The following is a 19,982-nucleotide window of genomic DNA, read 5'->3' as shown; positions in this document are numbered from 1 at the left end:
CTGGAAATGCAGGGTAGGGGTTAACTCGGGTGATAGGCGTTCACTTTGGTCTTAGAGGTCTGTCTAGTACTTTAGATTATGTGAATGAGACAGCTTTCTCTTCCAATTCATTTTTCAGGCTCCAAAAACATTCTGACTAATAATGGATAAATGACTATGTAAAGACACAAAAATACATAGCAAGTGCTCAGTAACATTCTTTTAAAAAAAAAATTGAACGAAAGAGTGAATGACCCCCACCCCAGAGTGGTGCTGGTTTGCGTGTAACCACAGTTTGTTCCTAACTCGCATTCTGCTTGTGGTCAGTTCTGACCCCCACATGTTTTTTTTTCTCCAACACCCTTCCCCATCCTATATTTGTACCGTTGGGTTTGAGTCTTTACAAGCACATTTTCTTATTACATTTCAACCCGAATTATGATAGGCTTATGTTTCCAACGTCCTGGGTCATTCATAACTTTAGTGCTGTTTTCCAGAAAATCGAAACCACACCAAACTCTGGACCTACAAATTTGATATGCACATTCTTGATTTGCTTTGTCCAGAATGTCAATACGTGAGCTGAAAGTACTGGCTCTGGGGACCAGTCCCTGCTGGGCTATCACTCAATCTCTCCATCATTCCCATCCCATCTTCATTATCCACAAATATTGCACCCAGTTGTGTTCGGCTTGTCAAGGCAATGTGGTCAAGACTCTCCCCCCCCCCCACATTATCTAGTGAAAGAGATTACACTGGAGATTTCCCCCTGCTCTGCGACCCCTATTTTGTTGCTATTAGAAACGAAATGTCTATAGGACTTTTCTCTTCGCAGAGCCACCCTGACTGCTCTTCACGGCCTCGGGGTTCCCTGGCTAATTGATGGTGTGCTGGTGCTTCCTCATTGTCCCCCAAAGATCAATAATCTGAAGGTCTTTAATTACAAGAGACATCCGTGTTCTCCCACTTCTGTTGCAAAGATGGGCATATTTGTCCTTTCCTAGTCTTTGGGGACTTTTTCGGTTCTCCATGCGGTCTCAGAGATAATGACCTGTGGGGTCTACAGCCGCATCTTCTTGCACCCCTAGGGAACATAGCACTGAATGCAGCTGATCCAAATACTTCTGTTTTTCCTTCTCACATTAACCATTTATCACCCTTTGACATCGTTAATTTCCCAAAATACTAACTGTGGCCGGGCTTACCTATGATCTGTTTGGAAGAGACATGGGAAAAACTACCAAGACCAGACTCACCCACCCTGTATTTAATAAGTATCCTTCTTGATCATAAGATGTCGTTTCTATTTTGTTTTTTTTTTTCTCAAATGCCTTTTGAAAGTTATTTAGACTTTGCCCTGCTGAATACCCTAAAGTGCTTGTCTCTCGTCTGTGATTCTGTCCTAGAGATCTGACCTCCAATTGTATACTAATTTACACACAAATATTTCTGGCAGAAAGCAATTTTTTTAAAAAATCAGCCTTATCGTTAATTTCATTGTCTAGTTCAAGAAGAAAACAAAGGAGCTGGGTGTAATTCAGTGGCAGAGCATGCTAGTACGTAGGAGGATCTGGGTTTAACTCCTGAAGGTGTTAACAAAAAAGAAAAACAGAGAAAAAAAATATCTAAGACAAGTTCAGCAAAATACCTCGCTGCCCTATTACCAAAACTGAAGCGGGCCCAGCGTGGTGGTCTGTTAGCTCCCCTGTCTTTCTCACCATCCCGGGAGGAAGCATAGCAGCGTGTTCACCTGAGGGCCAAGAGCTCCCTTTAGTGCCGAGCACCTCAAAGGTACTCAGTGCATGCGTGGACAGGAGAGAGCATGCGACACTACAGACAGAGGGTTCGACAGGGGGGAACCCATTCCTTCACAGAGCATCTGTCCAGGGAGCCTCGTTCCTTCCTCTTCCACCAAGATTTCTGTGCAGGTTCAGGTGTCTGCTTTGGTTTTAATTCTTGCCTTCCCTATGTTTAGTGGTAAAAATTGATCTCCTTTATTCTGCTCTCCTAAAAATTTTATTCATCTTTTTAAACAGTGTTTTAATTGAAAAGTTATAATTAAAACCATTCACTGAGGTGATGTTTTTATATATGTATACAATGGGAAATAATGAAATCAGGCTAATTAGCGTAACTGTTCTCTCATTTGCTTAGCATTTCTTGTGGTCATACATCCTTTCTGAAAGCCAGGTTAGATGCAACCTACAGAAACCTTTCTCTATAATCAGTTATGTGACATAACTTTCTCTTTTTTTCCCCAAAGGCAGTTCATAGATAAATCTACTGACAGAGGGAGTGGGGAAGGGGAGAATATCAGTTGTCAGCTAGCTGAGCGTCGGCAGCTACACGGAGAGACAAAAGTCAGAACCCACAAAATTCCCTGCGAACTGATTACAGTAAACAAAATCCCATCCAACCATATAATTGTGCTTAACTTGGCACACCCAGCCATAGCAACAACTTCATTCAGCCTTCGAAGGTTGCGGGACGTTTGTTATGACAACATAATGCAAAGTCGCTCAGACAATGTTTTAGTCTCGTGAAAGATGAGGGAGAATAAATCTTTGAAGCTGATCTGTAAGGAGACTCAATCAACTTCTTCGCAAAGCCATTGAGCACTGAGAATCCAGACATGGTAGGACAGCGGATGACTGAAGGGCATACATCAACAAGCGCTCCTTAAGGACATGGCTTGCTTAGCAACATTTTAAAGGTCTCGGGAAAAGAATACAAAGACTTCAAATACCTTGTAAAACTTGGTTTGTTTTTTTTTTTTTCATAATGACACCAGGACAGTCAAATATGAGAAGTGTCATCAGCTACCATACAATGGGGTCTAAAATGTTCATTCAAAGGAACCAACACTTGACTCATTCTTTCTCCACTCCTGGAATTAGTGTGGAACTACAAATACAACCTAACTATGAATGGTTGAAAAAGAATTAAATGAACCACTTGGAGCTAAGTTGTTTTCATTTTTGAGATAAAGAACCACACATTTTGTTTTCTACTTAGATTCTTTTCTCAATGGTTTTCTTTAGACTTTCCTACCTTAATTATCCTGAAATTACGAATAATGTGTTTTTGTCAGCATTTACACAGACAAATGTTATTTCTCCACAGCTAAGCTATAAGCCCTCCGAGGATAGATTCCACACGGGTAGAAAAAATTCTCTTTATCATCTGCCTCGCCAGCAGCAACCTATTCACAAACTTAGCCTTGGCAAAGAAATCTGAGAAAAAGAAAACATTCAAAACATATATTAAAGACTGATTACCTGACTTGGAGAAGGCGTTTTCCTGAAGATAAAACTAGCTGTAACCTTAGCACCTCCCTGCTACTCATGGCGGTGCCTGGGGTTCCTTGAAGAACAGGTTGTGAGACAGCCTTGTGAGAGGACCGTCTGGTTTCATTTTTTTCTCTCTTTGCCCTCCAGGATATACTCTCCTATCACAAAAGGAGTCATCAGCGTCTCTCGCCTGGGCTGTATCTAGGTTACCTAAAGCTATGTAGCTCTGTGGATCAGATCAAAGTGCTCGTAACCCAAAAGTTGCCCAACATTCTCTGCCACGTGAAGATCCGTGAAAACAGTAACATCTCCAAGTAAGTGGTCCAAAGTTGGGATTTTCTTTGGTCTAATGTGTCCAAAGGAAAGTCGGGTGTTAGATAAACCAGTGGAGTATCTCTGGGGAGATGATCTGCAACACAATGGAGTCCTAGTATCTGGGATAAGGTCAACTGGGAAGAGCAGTCATTCAAGGGAGGCCCCGCACCTTCACGGTCCCTTCTGCTTCACTCAGGGTCCAAGCAGTGATGCGGTTTCCCAACAAAGACTTGTTTTTGCGCACTGTTCCCAGCGTCCTTTTTCACTGTTGGAAATAGTGTGCTCTCCGTGGCTCCTCCCTGATCTAAAGAAGCCCCGCCCACTTTCACGCTACCCTCTTCCCAACTTCCTAGCTTTCGGACTTTCTTATGTTTTTTACATGTCTGACAATTCTCTGGGGAAAGAAGTAACAAGGCCCAAACTTCCAGAAATTTCTCCTTTGGTTTGGCTGACATTGGTGTCTAACTTTGTTAGTTTTGGGAGAGCTGCCTATTTTGGTAATCGGGCTCAACTTTATCGCTAACCATAATGGCAGGCCTCTCGTTCATCCGCTGTAATGACCTGAACTGTGCTCAACATAACAATGAAGGAAAAGAAGGAATACATAATAATAAAAGCAAAAGTCTCCAGATTTCTTTGGGTTTCACAGAATACAAACTAAACTCTCAAATTTTTTTTTTACAAGTGTGTATTTGCTTAACAAAAACAAACATGGCCCTTTGAAATTTGGTTTCTGCAATGGCAAGACTTTAGTAAGTACACTGTCTCACTGGGTTGCATAAGCACTACTGAAGGCAATGGAGAAGGTGCTTGAGGAACAAGGGATGTGGTGGTCTCGTTGAGAATTCTCTGACCACCATAGCCCCTTCTTCCACTTAGCAATTGCACCCGGACTTTAAGTCTGCCCTCTGGCGGCCATTTCAACAATCAACATCTAGTATCTTCAGAGTCATTTTCAGAAGACAGCAGGGCTCATTTGTGAGTCGACTGGACAACAGTCATTTCCATCTGTTTCTGGATTTGTGTCATAAAGTCTTAGTCGCCATCTTTTAGTAATTATATCAGCAGACTTTCTCTTCCCAAGGACCCAGACTCACTTGCACCAAAGATTGCACCAGCCTTCACTCTGCAGTTTCTATCCATCCTCCCACCCCCCTTCAGAGCCCACACTGACTAGTTAGTGGCAGTGTGGTTCTTACTGGTGATTTTCTAATTTGGTTCCAGACCCCATTTTAGTGTCCTTTGGAGTCTGTGTATATTGTGCTAATCATAAACCTCTCATCTAGTTATGTATCAGTGATGGGAAAGGGGAAATCATTCCCAAGTCGGCCCTCAAGGATTTCAATTCGTTGTGAAGCTAAAAGTATGTCCAAATTGCAATAGGACTTAAGTTTGATTTTTTTTTCTCTTTCTCTCTCTTATTGGAACAAATGATAGATTTTTCCATAGTCTTGTCCAGTATGAGGCTTGAAATGAAACAGATCTCTTAAAAACAGAAACTCTTCTAAGAGGGTGGTTAAAGAGAGAGAGCGTGGGCTTGGTGATTGACTTGTTTGTTTCTCTTGCTTTGCTGCTTTTTTTTTTTATTTTATTTTTTTAATGAACTTCCTCCAGCACAGTCAGCTTGGTTTCTGACCCAGAGACTGGAGCCCAGGCTGTACGAACCCTTTGGTGAGAGCCTTCCACCACAAAGAGGAAGGCTTTCCTTTGCAGCCTAGGCTGCTCTTGAGGGCCCATTACTGCTCCCTGCAGAGCTAGAAGGAGAATGTGCTTAGAGACTTGTGCAAAATACCTGTGGAAATAGTGTTGCCGGAGGCACTTACCTTGATCTTTTCAAGCCCTTTTAGAAGCGTGGCTTTTGGGGGACCAACCAGACATTCTTTCCCCCCACCACCATTCTTTCTTCTTGCCTTCTGCTTGACAGTTGGAAATGTTCATTAGGAACAACTATAGAGCATGCAGAATGAGGCCACAGATGACTGGTTTGGGAGGAGGAAGGAAGCAGTGATGTGTGTCCCCTGGTTCCTTTTATTGGAATTGTCTGCCTGTTCCTATTTGTGATTCTCCTCGAGCTTTTGTACAGGGAACGAAAGCAAAATAGCCAGCGTGATGACAACAGGCCAGGGCTGAAATGGGCCGTGTGGTTTGTTACCTGAGTGGGATGGGGGTCCTGTGGTTAGCCAACTGTGGAATTAACCAGCAGATACCTCTGTGGTAAAACGGAGGCTCTCAGGGTTTACAGAGGCAGGAAAACAAGGGCAGTCAGGAACGGAACCAACACCTGAGAGCTTCAGTTGCAAAGGCTGATTCATGCAGGCCATTTTGATCTGCTGCTCAGAGGTGCAGGTGCTTTGATAGGTGAACTAAGCTGAAATCAGAAAGAGTCCCTGTGAATGCCGCTTAGGTAGCAAACAGTTCAAGTTTCATAAATAGCCTTGCATTTTAAGCACCAAGGACTGATCATTGGGTTTCAGATTGAAAGTTCTGAGCCGTATTCCGAACTTTTCTTTTATTTCTAATTTGAACTTGACTCAACATACAGAGAGGAGTGGGAGTGGATCCAAAAGCTTTCTGGCTCGGAATCTATGGAAAGTGTGGATCATACCGCTGACTGCCCCATGCAATTGTTCTTCTCCGAGCTCCAGATGGCAGTGAAGGCTCTCCTGAAGCAGACCAATATACCTCTCCACCAGGTACAAGGCTTTCCCCTATTTATCTGCGTTTTATGGTTCATGGAAACTGAGTTATATCATAAAACCTACTCAAGAGGCATATATATGTACGTATGTTTATTGTCGTTTATTTAAATACCACTCTGCCTATACAAGCATGTTTTGAATTTAATGCCTACAACTAGACCCAGGCTGTGCTCCAGCTCCTTTCCTCTTGTTCCTTCATATCGACCTCTTCCAAGGTTTCCAGACCCCACTATGGTGTACTTTGACCAAGCAGCAAAACACCCTCTAACCTACCCTGAAAGATAGCAAGATTCGGCTTCAGAACAGCATGGACCATGAGGCTATATATATATACTCATGCCTAAATGAAAGTGGTATAGTTAGATACACAAACGATTTAAGAGCAAAAGGATAACCATGGGATTTAGAACAATGGCTGATTGGTTTCATGTCGTCTGTGATTAACAAAATCATTACCTAAATCAAATATGCAAATCTCTCCTCTGCAAGTCAGAACTCCAAGGGAAACTGTGAGCATATGAGGAGTAAAAATGTGTTGTGCTCTGTCTAGTAGTTTAATACAAGCTAGCAGCACGCTGGGTTCACGGGTGGGGCTGTCTGCTGTGTGTTTGGTTATGCCTTTCTTCATCATCCCTGCGCCTGGCACCACGACACCAACACAGATCCCCAGAGAACCAAGCGTATCCTGCCTCGGGAAGATCATTACTGCGTGGGCCTGTTCTCTTTTAATAAGAGAAAGAGCTACAAATTGGCCACACAAACGCAGGGGGATAAGTCAGAAATTCCAGAAGTGTCCTTCTACTACTAGGGTTCTGCCGATTTTAAGTCTATACTTCACAGCCAGTCCAAAGCAGCCCAACGCTGACGGAGACCAAATTGCAAGAGATGCTAAAGGCGCTAGCAGAGCCACTGGGGTTGTTGAGGGGGTGGCCCCGTGCTCACAAGGAGAAAAAGTAAGAACACAGCAGCTCACCCTGTGACAGTGGGTTCTGTTAAAGGGTTTCTTGGACCTAGCAGGTTTGAAGCAGCTCGTATTTCATTGGTGACTCGGGCTATACATACATGTTGGGAGAAGGCTGTTTAACTGCATAACAGTGCATACGACATTTTTTTTTATACTTGTAAATTTTTCTCAGTCCTTGGCCAGAAACTACATTTTTCCCCCTTAACCAACTTAAATTGAAACTAGTGGATTTTTAATTCAATCCATTTTTGTTGCTTCGTGTAATTATATTCATCATTTTGAAAAGACCACAGAATGCAATCATTTTCTGCTTTTATAAGAAGCATAAATGTTGTTTTCAGAGTTTATGTGGAACATTACTGCCTTAAATCTTGATTTTATATAGCATTATTAAATGGGCTGAACCCTAATATTTATGTTGTATAAAAATTCCAAGCTTGAAGTTGTGTAATTTTGTTAGATGTTTTACGCCGGTTTGGTGTTGTTTATGTAAGTGCCATGTTGTAACTCTCCTACTTTTCCTCCGCGCGTGTCCCTCTGCAGGCAAGGAACTTCCGCCTCTACACACAGGAGGTGTTGGAAATGGGTCACAATGTGTCCTTTCTTCTCCTGCTCCCTGCCTCAGACGACGTCTGTACAGCCCCAGGACAGAATAATCCTTACACCCCACACTCAGGGTTCCTTAACCTCCCTCTTCAGATCTTTGAACTAGGTATAGTGGCTTGTTTCACCTAGAAATGCTAACCCAGCCTCCGTATAATAAAATCACAAAGTAGTATCTGTTCCCCCTTGTCCCAATGGAGGGTCAGTAAATCACATGATGGCTTTGGCAACAACCCCTCCTAGAACTGTGTACAAGTGTGAGCAAAAGCAAGGCTCCGGGACTAGCCTGAGCAGTGATTACTGAAACCTAGCGAAGGCCCAGTGGAGAGAAAGGAATTCCACACTGAAAGTTCAGTTATCAGACTTACTGCCTCCCTCCTGACGTCTTGGAATATTAATACGAGAATGATATGTTCGTGAACATGTGTTCGTGCTATGCCCCTAGCCTCTCACAGCTAACTGGGAAAGAATAACAATGAAATTAATATGTAGAGTTTATATAACTTGGAGCAAAAAAAAACAAAGATCAACAAATAGCCTTGATTTATTAAATAAACAGATTGCTATTAAATAGACTCGAAATAGCCTAGCCAATTGGAGAAATGGACAAGCTCTCCCAGGATGCCTCAATGTAAGGAATCTGGATGGTGTCCGATCATGTCCTCGCTTTCAAACTGAACAGCCTGGCTGCAGTTTCTGCAGAGACCCCCGCTGCCCACTGAGAATGTGAACAGGGAGGCTTTGTCTCCTTTCCGGTGCTTCATCTTGTAACAGACCAATAAGAGGCAATTAACAAGGGCTCCCTCAATTCAAATAAATTGCCCAATTTGGGGGTGGCTGAGCAAGTAGGTGGGTAGAATGGAGGCAGACCTGGTTTTTGACTGCTCCCAAACCACCAGATTTAGAAACACACAGGTGATTGACTGAAACTTCATTCTGAGATCTGGGCATCTGAGATCTGAATCAGAACTTAAGTCTTTGGGATAGATTGTTTAGGCCTCTCGGTTGCCCTCGCTCGGAGCAGTTAAGACATCCAGAGGGTGAAGAATGGCCACCGCTATACTCCAGAGGTAGGAGACATCCTAAGAGAAGCTAGAAGCAGGCATGCAGAGATTAGACAATTCTGGGTCACCTACTGTACGACGCTGGCACTCATTTAGCCTTACCATACCTTTGCTATGTCACATGATTAACAACAGTGACATACCGCTTCCCAAAGGCCTCAGTGTGACCACTAAGTTCACTCCCTAGCCAAAGACACCACTAGCGCGCAGCTCGCAGCACTAATAGGGTAAGATACAGTTTGGGATCCGCATAGATTTCTAGTCAATAAACAGCTCCCGGGGCACTGTGGAGCCTGAGAGGTAAGCACAGCACACACCCTACACTCGAGAGACTTAGTGTCATGAAGTAAACTGGGAGTGCGAATTGTCACCAAATAAGCCATAACATGCCAGACATCATAGGGATTCTAGAACCGAAAGATAGCAAGGAGGTGCTTCATCTAGCCAGTTTTCCCAGAGAGTCACAGAAAACCTTCATACAGGAGGGCATATCTGATGCAATTGTTTAAGCATGGGCAAGTTCATAAACACAGATATAAAAAGGAAAGCTTTCTTGTCATGGTGAGAAGAACTAGCAGAGACATGAGGATGTAGCAGGAAGAGGCAGGGAAAGAGCAAGAGGCCGGGTCTGGTTAGAGCAGAGAACTGTACGGCATGGACAGGACATCCAGCTGGACAGGGAGAAGGGACCGTGCTGACTTGCCAGAGTCAGGAGAGATGTGGAGAGTGGGTGGAAAGCAAAGGCCAAAACCTTCAGAGCTGAGTTTGAGAGCCCCGTGGTGGAATGAGAGCTTGTGGTCTAAAGAGAAAAGCGTAGGTATGAGAGAGTGAGTGAAATCAAGGGCCAGCTAATGCTACCAGGGCAAAGGACACATCCCGAGTGCCCTTATCAGAACTATCAGAGACCAAAAACATAGTTTGGGTGCTTTTAGCTTTAGATAATATTGAATTTGAAGGTACTAAATCAACATCAAAGTGAACATATCACATTGGCAGCAGAAATGCAAAGAGCAAGCCAGATCTAAACAGGGAAACTTCAGCAGAGTCTACAGTAGCTGTGAAAGCCAAGAAAACACACACGATTCCCATAGGACAAATAGAGAGAAAAGATAGCTGGAGAACACTTTATTGTGGAGCTAGCCAGTATTTCGTTCTGTGTAAGATGATTGCAGGGGTGTGTGTGTGTGTGTGTGTGTGTGTGTGTGTGTGTGTGTGTGTGTCTCCATGTCTCAGTGACACTGGTAAAACAATCAACGATTTGGGATCATTTATGATGGTATATGCCTGCTAGGACCCAGCGGGACACCAACATTTGAAAGAGTGCTACCAATCCTGGGAATGTCACACTCTCTTCTTGGCCAGCCACCCTCTGTCATGCTGCTCTCTGTTCCTCTCCACGATGCAACTGTTGAAGCCTACTGGCATGCATTTTCTTCTCATGGTTCGCTAGGTCACCCACCAACAAATAATACCATGCACCAGGCATTTCTAAAAGGCCCCGAAAAGGCTGCAGGTCCTCATAGAGTGCACATGGGGGGGGGGAGGGGAGAGCAGGTACAAATAATAAACCAACGGACACAGAACACAAACGTAAGAGATACAAGGGCTAAGAAGAAAAACAAATCATGGAAAGGAACCAGAGTGTCGTGTCGGGGGTTGCAACTCTGTGTAGGATGACCTGGGAAGACCTCTGTGAAGAAGTTACTTCTGAGCAGAGACTTGACTCTTCCAGGCAACAGGAAGAGCAAGTGGAGAGGCTTTCAAGTAATAGTGGGTGTGGAGAAGAGAGCAGTGTCCATAGTGCTAGTTAAGCAAGGACAGCAAAGACAAGACAGGAGGTCACAGTGGGAGAAGCTGGGTCCTTCAACGCATACAAACACAGACAGGGATCTTAGATATCCTTCTATGCATTTGGAAAGTATCTCAGTGGATAATTGTAAGCAGTACAGCGTTAAAAGCTCTACAAAAGGCAGCCTCCCCGAACCCACTCACCCACTCTCACCCTTTTCCCATCCCCACTCTAAAAAAGAAAGCTTGACTTTGTTTAATACAGATTTTTCCAACTTCATCTGACCAGAACTGGAAACATTTTTGGCATGGCATCTATTAAAAAAAAAATCCACAAAACACACACTTAGGGATACAATGCCCTAGAATAATGTTCCTCGAGGTTTAATGTTCATAAGAATCACCTGGAGAGCTTGTTAAAATATGGATTCCTGGAGTCTAGCCTCAGTGATGCTAAGTCAGCAGACTGAAAAGGAGCTGGGGAAAAAAATGGGCATTTCCTATTAAGTTCTCAGGTAATAGTGACGCCACAAATCCATAGCTTAAGTGGTTCTGTCTAGGACCCAGAGATAAATACATAAATACAGACTTAGAAATGCAGGCAGCAGAGTAATATAGTAGAATCCAACTGTGTCTGCCTCTTTGATCTGTCTTACCTATCCTTATTGCTAAAAGCAACTGTGAGACCATATACACAGCCTTCATCTATGAAAAACAGGCCATAGATCAAAGCCTGTGCCTCACAGATCCTGGTTTTAAATTTTTTTTTTTTTTGCTCAAGTAAGACAAACTCTGGTACTCCTTTGGCCCTCCCTTATTGCTGTATCATGAGCTATCTAACTGATTAATGACCGCCATGTAAGTTTCCAGAAAAGTCCACTTGGTTGGGCTTGGTTCTGTTGACACTTCCAATTCTATTAGTGTTTTTTTAAAGACCATGGATAAGTGTTGCCAATAAGTAGTAACTGATACACTCTCTAGTTCAATGTTTGTTGTACCAGAAATAAATTTTAACAGATTACGTGTACTTAGTAAGAATCATGACAAACTCCACCTTATCCTTAAACAATCAGCATTTTCCAAGAGGTAAACCTTCTTTTCCTCCACTAGACAGAGCCCACTAAAAAAATTAATGACAGTTACTATAGGAACTCTTAACCCTTGCTATATTGGACCCATATCCCTCTGAGGAAGATGCTAAGAAAAAAAATTAACTATGGCCATCTACTCTAGGACATTCCATAGTAAATGGTAGAGGTACCCTAAACATTTCTGAGAAAGAAAAGAATGTTTTTGGAAATTCAGTCCAAACTAGGAAAAACTTTAATAACAACAAGGGAATTCTAATGAAACTTGAAAAGCTGTGAATTATGGAAATATGTAAATTATAATAAAGAAGTGCATTATATTTCAATTTGACTTGTCTAAGTCATCAGCCTCTACCTCATGGAAGGAGGTGAGATTTGGCAAACCCTGCCACGTTCCCACTAGTGACCTTAAGTGAATCATAAATAACATGCTGACCAGCAATGGAAATCTGCATCTGTGCCCAGTCCAGCACCAAACAGATGTGGAGAGGGCAAAATGATAAAGAAGACAAGCCTCCTGTCTCCAGGAGCGAGGACCACTAGGTCCCACCCACAGGATATTGTTTCAGGGGGCCGTTTGTGATGCCAAGAGAGACTGACTTGAAGATGTTGCCGAGCTCTGGACAAGCAGGGCTGAGGAGTTTCACCAAAGACCCACTCCTCTTTCCCCACCTGGCAGCTAACCCTCCATCATCCCTTAGGCAAAAGCAGAATAGGACCCTTGGAAAGCCATAAAGCCTCTGTGTGGAAGCCCTTAAGAAATGTGTTCCCAGAAGGAAAAGAAAAGCAACGTCATAAGCTTAGACACTCTATCCAATGACGTGGCCTTCAGAGGCTCTGCCTAGCCTGCACGGAAGAGGTCACCTTGCCCTGACCCTGTGGGTAGTCTCAATGAACAGCAAGCTTACAATGGGAAAGGTTGATTTTTATTGATTTCCTTGGCTCTGTAATTGGTGCTAATTGGACTAAAAGGACAGGGATACTGGAGATTTTTTTTTTAAAAATTGGACATACCCTTCTTTGTTCAACACACATTTACTGAGTTTCCACTAGATGCCAGATACTGTGCTAGGTGGGTCTGCAGACATTCACAGTGCACAGCTTAAACACCAGACCCTAGAGGAGATAGAGGCATTCCTACCAATGATCCTAATAGAATGAAAGCCCCACTGTTAGATAGAAAGGCTCTCAAATCTTCTTTGGGATAAATCAAAATTCAGAAGCTGAAAAGAGAAATGATTTTACACAGACGGGACAGGATGAACAAAGGCTAAGTTGATTAGATCTTGCCCAAGCTAGCTGGTCCAAATCATGGCAGTTGCTCCAAAGAGGTGAGACTACATCCTTTGGGCATGATGGATGGTGAAAAGGTATTAAGAAAAGGAATGATATGGGCTTATTGGGTCTCAGCAGTTCTGGGAGGACAGATTACAGAAATTAAGGTACTGAGGCTGAGATTAGAGAGGACAAAACCACTAAGAAACTGTTTTGCTGATCTGGGTGAACAATGATGAGACCTTAGAACCAGGGCTGGCACCGGGTGGGGGAGGGGGTATAGAGGCAGAAGGAGAGGCAACGTGGATTCAGGAGTTAAAAATCAATGAAATGTTGTTTGTGATTGATTTGAGGCACCTGAGGGGCAAGATGAAGGAGCCCGAGGGTCTGAAGTGGGGTCTAAGGTGGACAGCATTGCCATCTACCAAGTCAGGAAATATGGGGGAAAGAAGAAGTTGGGGGAGGGGAGGATAGTGAGTTCAGTTTGACAAATGATGAGTTTTGAGACACCTGTGGGGTATCTAGGCAATGAGCTTCATCGGATCCAGACCCCAGGCTTGGAGGAAATGGGCCAGCACCAACCTTTCTTCCTGATCCCCGTCTTTTCTAATTGAAGAGGCCACTCCAGTATTCCAAGTGTCAGCTCGTATCCCTACCAGGACTCTGTGCAGCACTTCAGGGCCCAGGTGCTTTCTGGCAAAACCTCGTGGCACTAAATTTCTCCTGGGAGGTTATCTTGCTGATTCTTTGACTCTCAAAAGAGGCCACAATTCTCAGACAGACTCAGAGTTTGAAGAGATGGGGATTCTTAGAATATTCTAATCCCAGGACGCTAACATTTGAACTATTACATGTTTCATTCTTCCTGGGAAGTTAAGGAATAGGTGAAGGGAGTGAGAACAAACTGATTCCAGTGTTTCTCATTTACATGTTGGGTATTGTATACGCACTGTGTTGGTTCCTCTTTAGGAGCCCTCATTTGCCCTGTTTTAGGGGACACTTCTGAGGTCTTTGAAGGTCATCTCCTATCACGCACACTAGTCATAAGAGACACAGCTGCAATCAAAAATCAGACCTGCATGGTACTAGTGCATGCACCTTCTACTCTGCTGTACTGTGAGTGCTCAGCCAGCTGTACTCTAGTCTGTCTCTATGTTGTAGAAGGGAAAATAGAAGAGAAACACCGCCACAGGGAGTTGGTTTCAGTTTGCGTGTTACTCACAAATCATGTAGTCCCAATGATGCCGTTATCATTGCCTGATACCAGTTTGTTTGCAAAATGCATGTGACTCACATTTAAAAAAAATTAGAAGCTTCCAGTCTATCCTCCCTTCCTAGGGGATGGCTACCAAATGTATCATTGCTAAACCACAAAAAGACTACGTTAAAGGGACATTTGTCAAAGTGACATTAAAGGCTCTGGATAGAAACCGCTAGAGCAGGGAAAGTGTTACAGCTGAAACATTCTCATAACTCACTTGTGGTGCGTGGCACGGATGGCATTGGATGGTGTGGGTATGGGAGACCACCCACTGATCCATAGCTCCTACCACAAAACGCAAGAGAAAACCCAATTCCCTGGCCTTTGAGAGAAAACGGGATACGCCAGCCTTTGAGAATTCACAGAGACTGATACTGTTGCTCTCAAAGGGATCGTTTGCTTTCTTTACACAGCTAACTTTCTTTCATATTTTAGAAAGAGGAAAAAAAGACTACTGTTGTTGTTTCCAACTTTATGTGAGAAAGGAGGCTGTGAGTTTCTTCTTTCTCCAGCCGCAGGGGGGAATCTGTCACGTGCTACCAGGAGGTAGTCCCTCCTTGAAGGGCAGAAAGACGGAGAACTCTAAGGGTCAAAAGTAAGCTACAAGGAGTAGAGACTCCTGCCTCGGAGCCGCCAGTAAACAACATCACAGTACTGAAAAACACCTTTCCAAGTAGGAAAACCCAGCACACAGTGACAGAAGCACACTCAGGACAGGATATCTTCAGGGTCAGGGTCCGCTTTCGTTACTCAACCAGTGTTAGTTATGAAGCTATGGTGTTTGGCGTTTTAAAGAAAGAAGAAGTATCCTAACACCAAAGCAGCTGAGACACATACACAACAGCAGAGCAGGGTAAGGTCTTAGTAGACATTCGGAATCATATCCTCTCTGGACCCGGGGAGAAAAGAGATCTGCCTGGAAGGGAGACGCCAGTGGAACCTTCACTGAGGAGCTGTTTCTACCCCGTCAGTACCAAAGGGAGTCTGGAAAGGACTGGTCGAGACAGGTATCTAGGAATGGGGAGGGCAATTATAAACCTGAAAGGAGAAAGGAGAGTGTGTTAAGTTGGCTTAGATCAAAGCTGAGTTAGTACAAAGCCAGCTGTACAATGAAAGATGTTCCTAAAGATTCACACTCAAACCCTAGGCCCTAAGTGTCTCCGAATGGTGAAAGGTGCTTGGGTTTTTATTCTAAGAGGGGGTCATGTGAGAAGTCTACCGTGTGGGAGAAGCATAAGAGCTTGTCCTTTACTAGTAGAACCTGGAACCAGCTCTTCTTTGACCAAGGCTAGGAAGGAAGGAGCTGGTAACAGAAAAATCAAGTTCAGCCCTGAGGGTAGAGAGGTGCCTACTGAATAGGGCAAGCCGGAGGAAGTGGGCGGACACAGCTAGAGTAAGGCGGAGACAGAGTGAGAGCAGGACAAAGAAGAACAACTGAAGCCCTCATTCTAGTCTCTTCCCATTCCGTGTGAACAAAGACAGTGCAGACCACCCTCCCACTGGCCGAACATTTCTCATAAGAGGGTAACAAGCCAGATAGCAGATTAGGATGTAAGATGCCCAGAAATCCCTCCTATGCTAAGGAGCAAGATTTCATCACTAACTGGTGGAGGTGAACAGACACCCCATTCTGAAGCAGGGTGGTTTAGCTTCCCCAAAAGGTTGGGTGTAGGGACTAGGTTCTACAGCAAAGAGGATCAGAAGTAGTAAACTGGACAGTATTATTAGAATGTTTCACCCAAGAAGACACGGCAAGAATAAAGTCTCCAGATCTGAGGATGGATCAGGAAGACACCACAAAAGCCCTGCTCTGCACTGGGATGCTTTCTCACCACATCGGAACCAGAGAAGAGAGAAACATGCCTTGTGCCTCTCCTAAAAAGAGACAAAAATGAGCATGCAGCTTAGACTCTTTCCTATAGCCTCTGTCCCACTGTGTTTTGAGAAAAGAAGGCCGAAAAGACAAAAAGGGTCTGGCCAATAATCGTAACCCACTATCCTTCCAAAGTTGCAAAGGGGGAACAGGCAGAAAAGGACTCAGAGCCCAAAGGTCCTGGGGAAAATGTCTAGTTAGGCAAAAGACAACCAAAGAAAAGCATGTCTCACATCTTTTAGGAGTAAGCAAGATGCTTAAAATCAAATCTAGGTTTCAAGCTGCTACTTGTTTTGTTTTTGCTTTCCCTTTAAAGTGATTTTCCCAGTTAATGCACACGTGTGTGTGTTTGTGTGTCTGTGTGTGTGCAGCCATACACACAATAATGTATAATATTTAGCAATATGAGAGCTTCTGAAACTTGTATCATTAGACCATTTTGTTATGTGAACCTCACATACTATATTTACACAAACGTAGGCAGCTATGATGTCACTGGGTGATATAGTCTTATTGGGCCACCACTGCATATGCAGACATCACTGATACATCATTACGTGGCACATGACTGCGTATGAAAAAGGTCCCAAATTTAGGAAAAAGTCCATCCAAACTGCAGCCTGAGCCAACCCGCTTCCCCATACCTTACGAGGAGTTGGTAAACCTAAAAGGGAATACTGTCTGACTAAAGCCAGACAACTGGCCCCTTAAGAGCACATTTATAATTTATTTATGGCTTAATATTTTCCACTGATAGGGTTAATAAATCATGTTTCCATTCGACTGGTTTTTCTCTGCTGTATGAATTTCTCTATTTTGATACGAGATCTTAACATGTTTTATTTTGCTTGTCCTTTTTCCAGTTCATTTTTGCAGCTACAGAGAGAAATTTATTAGTCTGTATTGCCGCCTTTCTGCTGTTGTGGAGCTGGACGCTCTGAATACCCAACAGTCCCTGAGGGAAGCGATCTCAGACAGCGAGGTTGCCGCTGCCAAACAAAGACACCAGCAAGTGTTAGACTTCATTCAGGTAACGCGGCTGTTCCTGGGATAATGACGGGAGAGGCAGGGAGCACAGGGTGAGAGAGCAGCTACCGGAAGCAGACAAGGGAACATGCTATGCCAACAGCCTGTGGATCTGGTGGAAGATGGGGTTGGGGAGCGCTGAGTTTTCAGACAAAGGCTTAACAGTGAATTGCAGGTAAATCGCAGCAGTCCAGAGGACTATATCAACCACTGTGGTCAGCACCAGAGAATGGTCCAAATACTGTGCTGCCCCACTAGTGCAATGATGGTTCCAAGAAGGAAAAAAAAAAGCCAGCATAGAATGTTCTCAGTATCTCAGAGAACAAGAAAACAAGACAGTCTGCCAGTTTGTCCTAACCCGGATCCAGCTAGATCATTCATGGTCTGGACTGCTTTAATGTGTGGTTACTGAGGTGAGAAAATGTATTTCTTGCCTGGTGTGAGGGTGCACAGCTGAGATGCCAGCATTTGGGAAGGCTATAAAGGAGGATTAAAGTTCAAGGCTAGCCTCGGCACAAAGTCAGTCCCAGACCAGCTTTTGAGGCAAAGTGAAATCATGTCTTTAAAATGTATGTATTTGCATGTGTTTGTGTCAATGTCTGTGGTGTGTGTGTGTGTGTGTGTGTGTGTGTGTGTGTGTGTGTATGTATGAAAGAAAGGCAGAGAGGGAGAGAGAGATAGATATATAGAGAGAGAGGGAGGGAGGGAGGGAGAATATGAAAACTACATTCCTTGTCCATGGTGACACTTCAAGATTGATGAAGATGGCACAAACCAGCAGTCTAGAAAATTGAACCTAGCCTGAAATTGTCTCTAAATGCCATATCCATATCTTATCTATCAGTTACCCAACTCACAAAGTAAGTTCAATAGTAATGGTTCCATGATAAACATCAATATTATGTGCCTTCCATCCATTTTTTAGAGATATTAAACTATTCAGGTATCAAGCACTATAATGAGAGATACAAAGTTGGAAAAGCTGTGACCTTAAACTTTTTAAAATTCATTAAGGTAGACAGGAAATGCCTTAAGTATTATTCTTAAAGTATGTTAGGTAGCAAAAGAGAAATACCAGAAAAGAAAGGGGTTTCTATGTCAACACAAAGAAATAAGCCTTGACTTTCACTTGTGGGCAGTAGGAAAGATGCCATGAAAGGACCCGATGGCATCTGAGCTGGGGCTGGGGGACAGGCTAGACTGCACAGCACAGGAGCAGAATGAACGTTCTGCATCCAGAGAGAACATAATAAGTAGACAGGGCAGACAGGCAGGAAAATGGGCTTTGGAAAATAAAACGGTGTCAAGGTTGGTTGGGGCATGAGCTGAATGTTGGGTGACTGACTGACAAACGGAACGAGAATGAAAAACACCAATAAGAACAGATCAGAGAACCATACCAAAGGCCACAGTAAGGAATTCGCACTTAATTCTGTACCTAAGCCTCAGCTTTGGAGAAAGAGCAAGCTTCTCATAGTTCTATGGGACGTATTGGAGCAAGGAGGCCATGCCATACTGGCTGTTCACTGTAAGAATGCCCTCTGCTTGGCCCTACTCATTAAATAGTTGGCTGTCTCTCTGGAATTGAAGGAAAGAACTAAAGGTAAAGAACCAGATTAGACCAGAAGCTCCAGCAACTATCCAAACAAGAGTAAAAGGAACTCAATAGAAGGAAACACTGTGAGCTTGAGGCTTGAAAAATAAGTCCCCTAGGCTGGTGTAAAGTGTTTACCTGGGAGAATGAGGCCCTGAGAACCCACAAAAGAAAGCCAGGGCATGCATGAAACACACTCTTGTAACCCCAGTGCTGGGAAGGCATGGACAGGAAGACCTCTGGTGCTCAATGCTCAGCCGAGGCTTCCTGGTGAGCTCTGAAACAATGAGAGAGCCCTGTGTTGAAAACAGAGTAGACTGAGTTCCTGAGGCACCCTGAAGGTTGTCCCCTGACCTCTGCCTACATGTATGCATACACACACACACCCATAAACACAAACACATGTGTGCACCAACACACACACTCCCCATTTCCTAATCATTTGTGAAAAGATAGTCATGATAAGATGAGCATGGAATTCTACACCTTCAATCCCAGGAGACAGAAGCAGAATAATCTCTGTAAAATCAAGGCCAGTTTGGTCTACCAAGAGAATTCTAAGCTACCCAAGGCTACATAGCAAGACTCTGTCTTCAAAAGGGGGGGTTGATAATAATAGTCATACATACTAACTACACAATAAATTTTATATTCATTCATTAAGAAAAGTAGTACAGGGCCAAGCAAGGCAAGGCATGCCTGCAATTCCAGTCCTTAGGAAGTAGACTTAGTGGGATCCATAGTTCAAGGTCATCTTTAGCTACATAGTGAGTTCAAGGTCAGAGCTAGAGGAGACCAAGTCTTCAAAAATAAACAATAAAAAGCTAGAAGTAAAAGTCCTTTGAAATATAAAAATGAGAGGAATGAAGATTTTGTAGTATTTAGAAGAAAAACATTACTAAGCAGTAGAATTACCCTATTTTCCTCATTTATAAATGAAGGCGACTCTCAAACCAAAGAAGTAGCTTTTCAGGAAGTTGCTCAATCTCTCCACCTGAGATTTAGAATTTTAAAACATTTACCCCATTTATTTCATTTCCAGTAGAGAACAGATGCTGATGATGGAAACAGAGCAGGAAAAAGAAGGGTACAAGATAAGACTCTCTCTCTCTCTCTCTCTCTCTCTCTCTCTCTCTCTCTCTCTCTCTCTCTCTCTCTCTCTC

General features: G+C 43.5%; 1 protein-coding gene across 1 annotated transcript in view; it reads left to right on the top strand.

Annotated features, from left to right (window-relative positions):
• The window catches only part of Ankfn1 (ankyrin repeat and fibronectin type III domain containing 1), a 155,625-nt gene that overhangs the window by 112,232 nt on the left and 23,411 nt on the right, over window positions 1-19,982 (top strand). Inside the window, exons 13-16 of the mRNA XM_026780905.1 lie at window positions 3,417-3,583; window positions 6,127-6,277; window positions 7,791-7,959; window positions 17,063-17,229. Of these exons, the coding sequence (XP_026636706.1) occupies window positions 3,417-3,583; window positions 6,127-6,277; window positions 7,791-7,959; window positions 17,063-17,229 (654 nt within the window). The remainder of the gene's footprint in view (window positions 1-3,416; window positions 3,584-6,126; window positions 6,278-7,790; window positions 7,960-17,062; window positions 17,230-19,982) is intronic.

This window comes from Microtus ochrogaster, chromosome 7 (assembly GCF_000317375.1).
Source record: "Microtus ochrogaster isolate Prairie Vole_2 chromosome 7, MicOch1.0, whole genome shotgun sequence".
Classification (NCBI taxonomy): Eukaryota; Metazoa; Chordata; class Mammalia; order Rodentia; family Cricetidae; genus Microtus; species Microtus ochrogaster.
The sequence above is the reverse complement of the archived record's forward strand: the minus strand, read 5'-3'. Positions and strand labels throughout refer to the sequence as shown.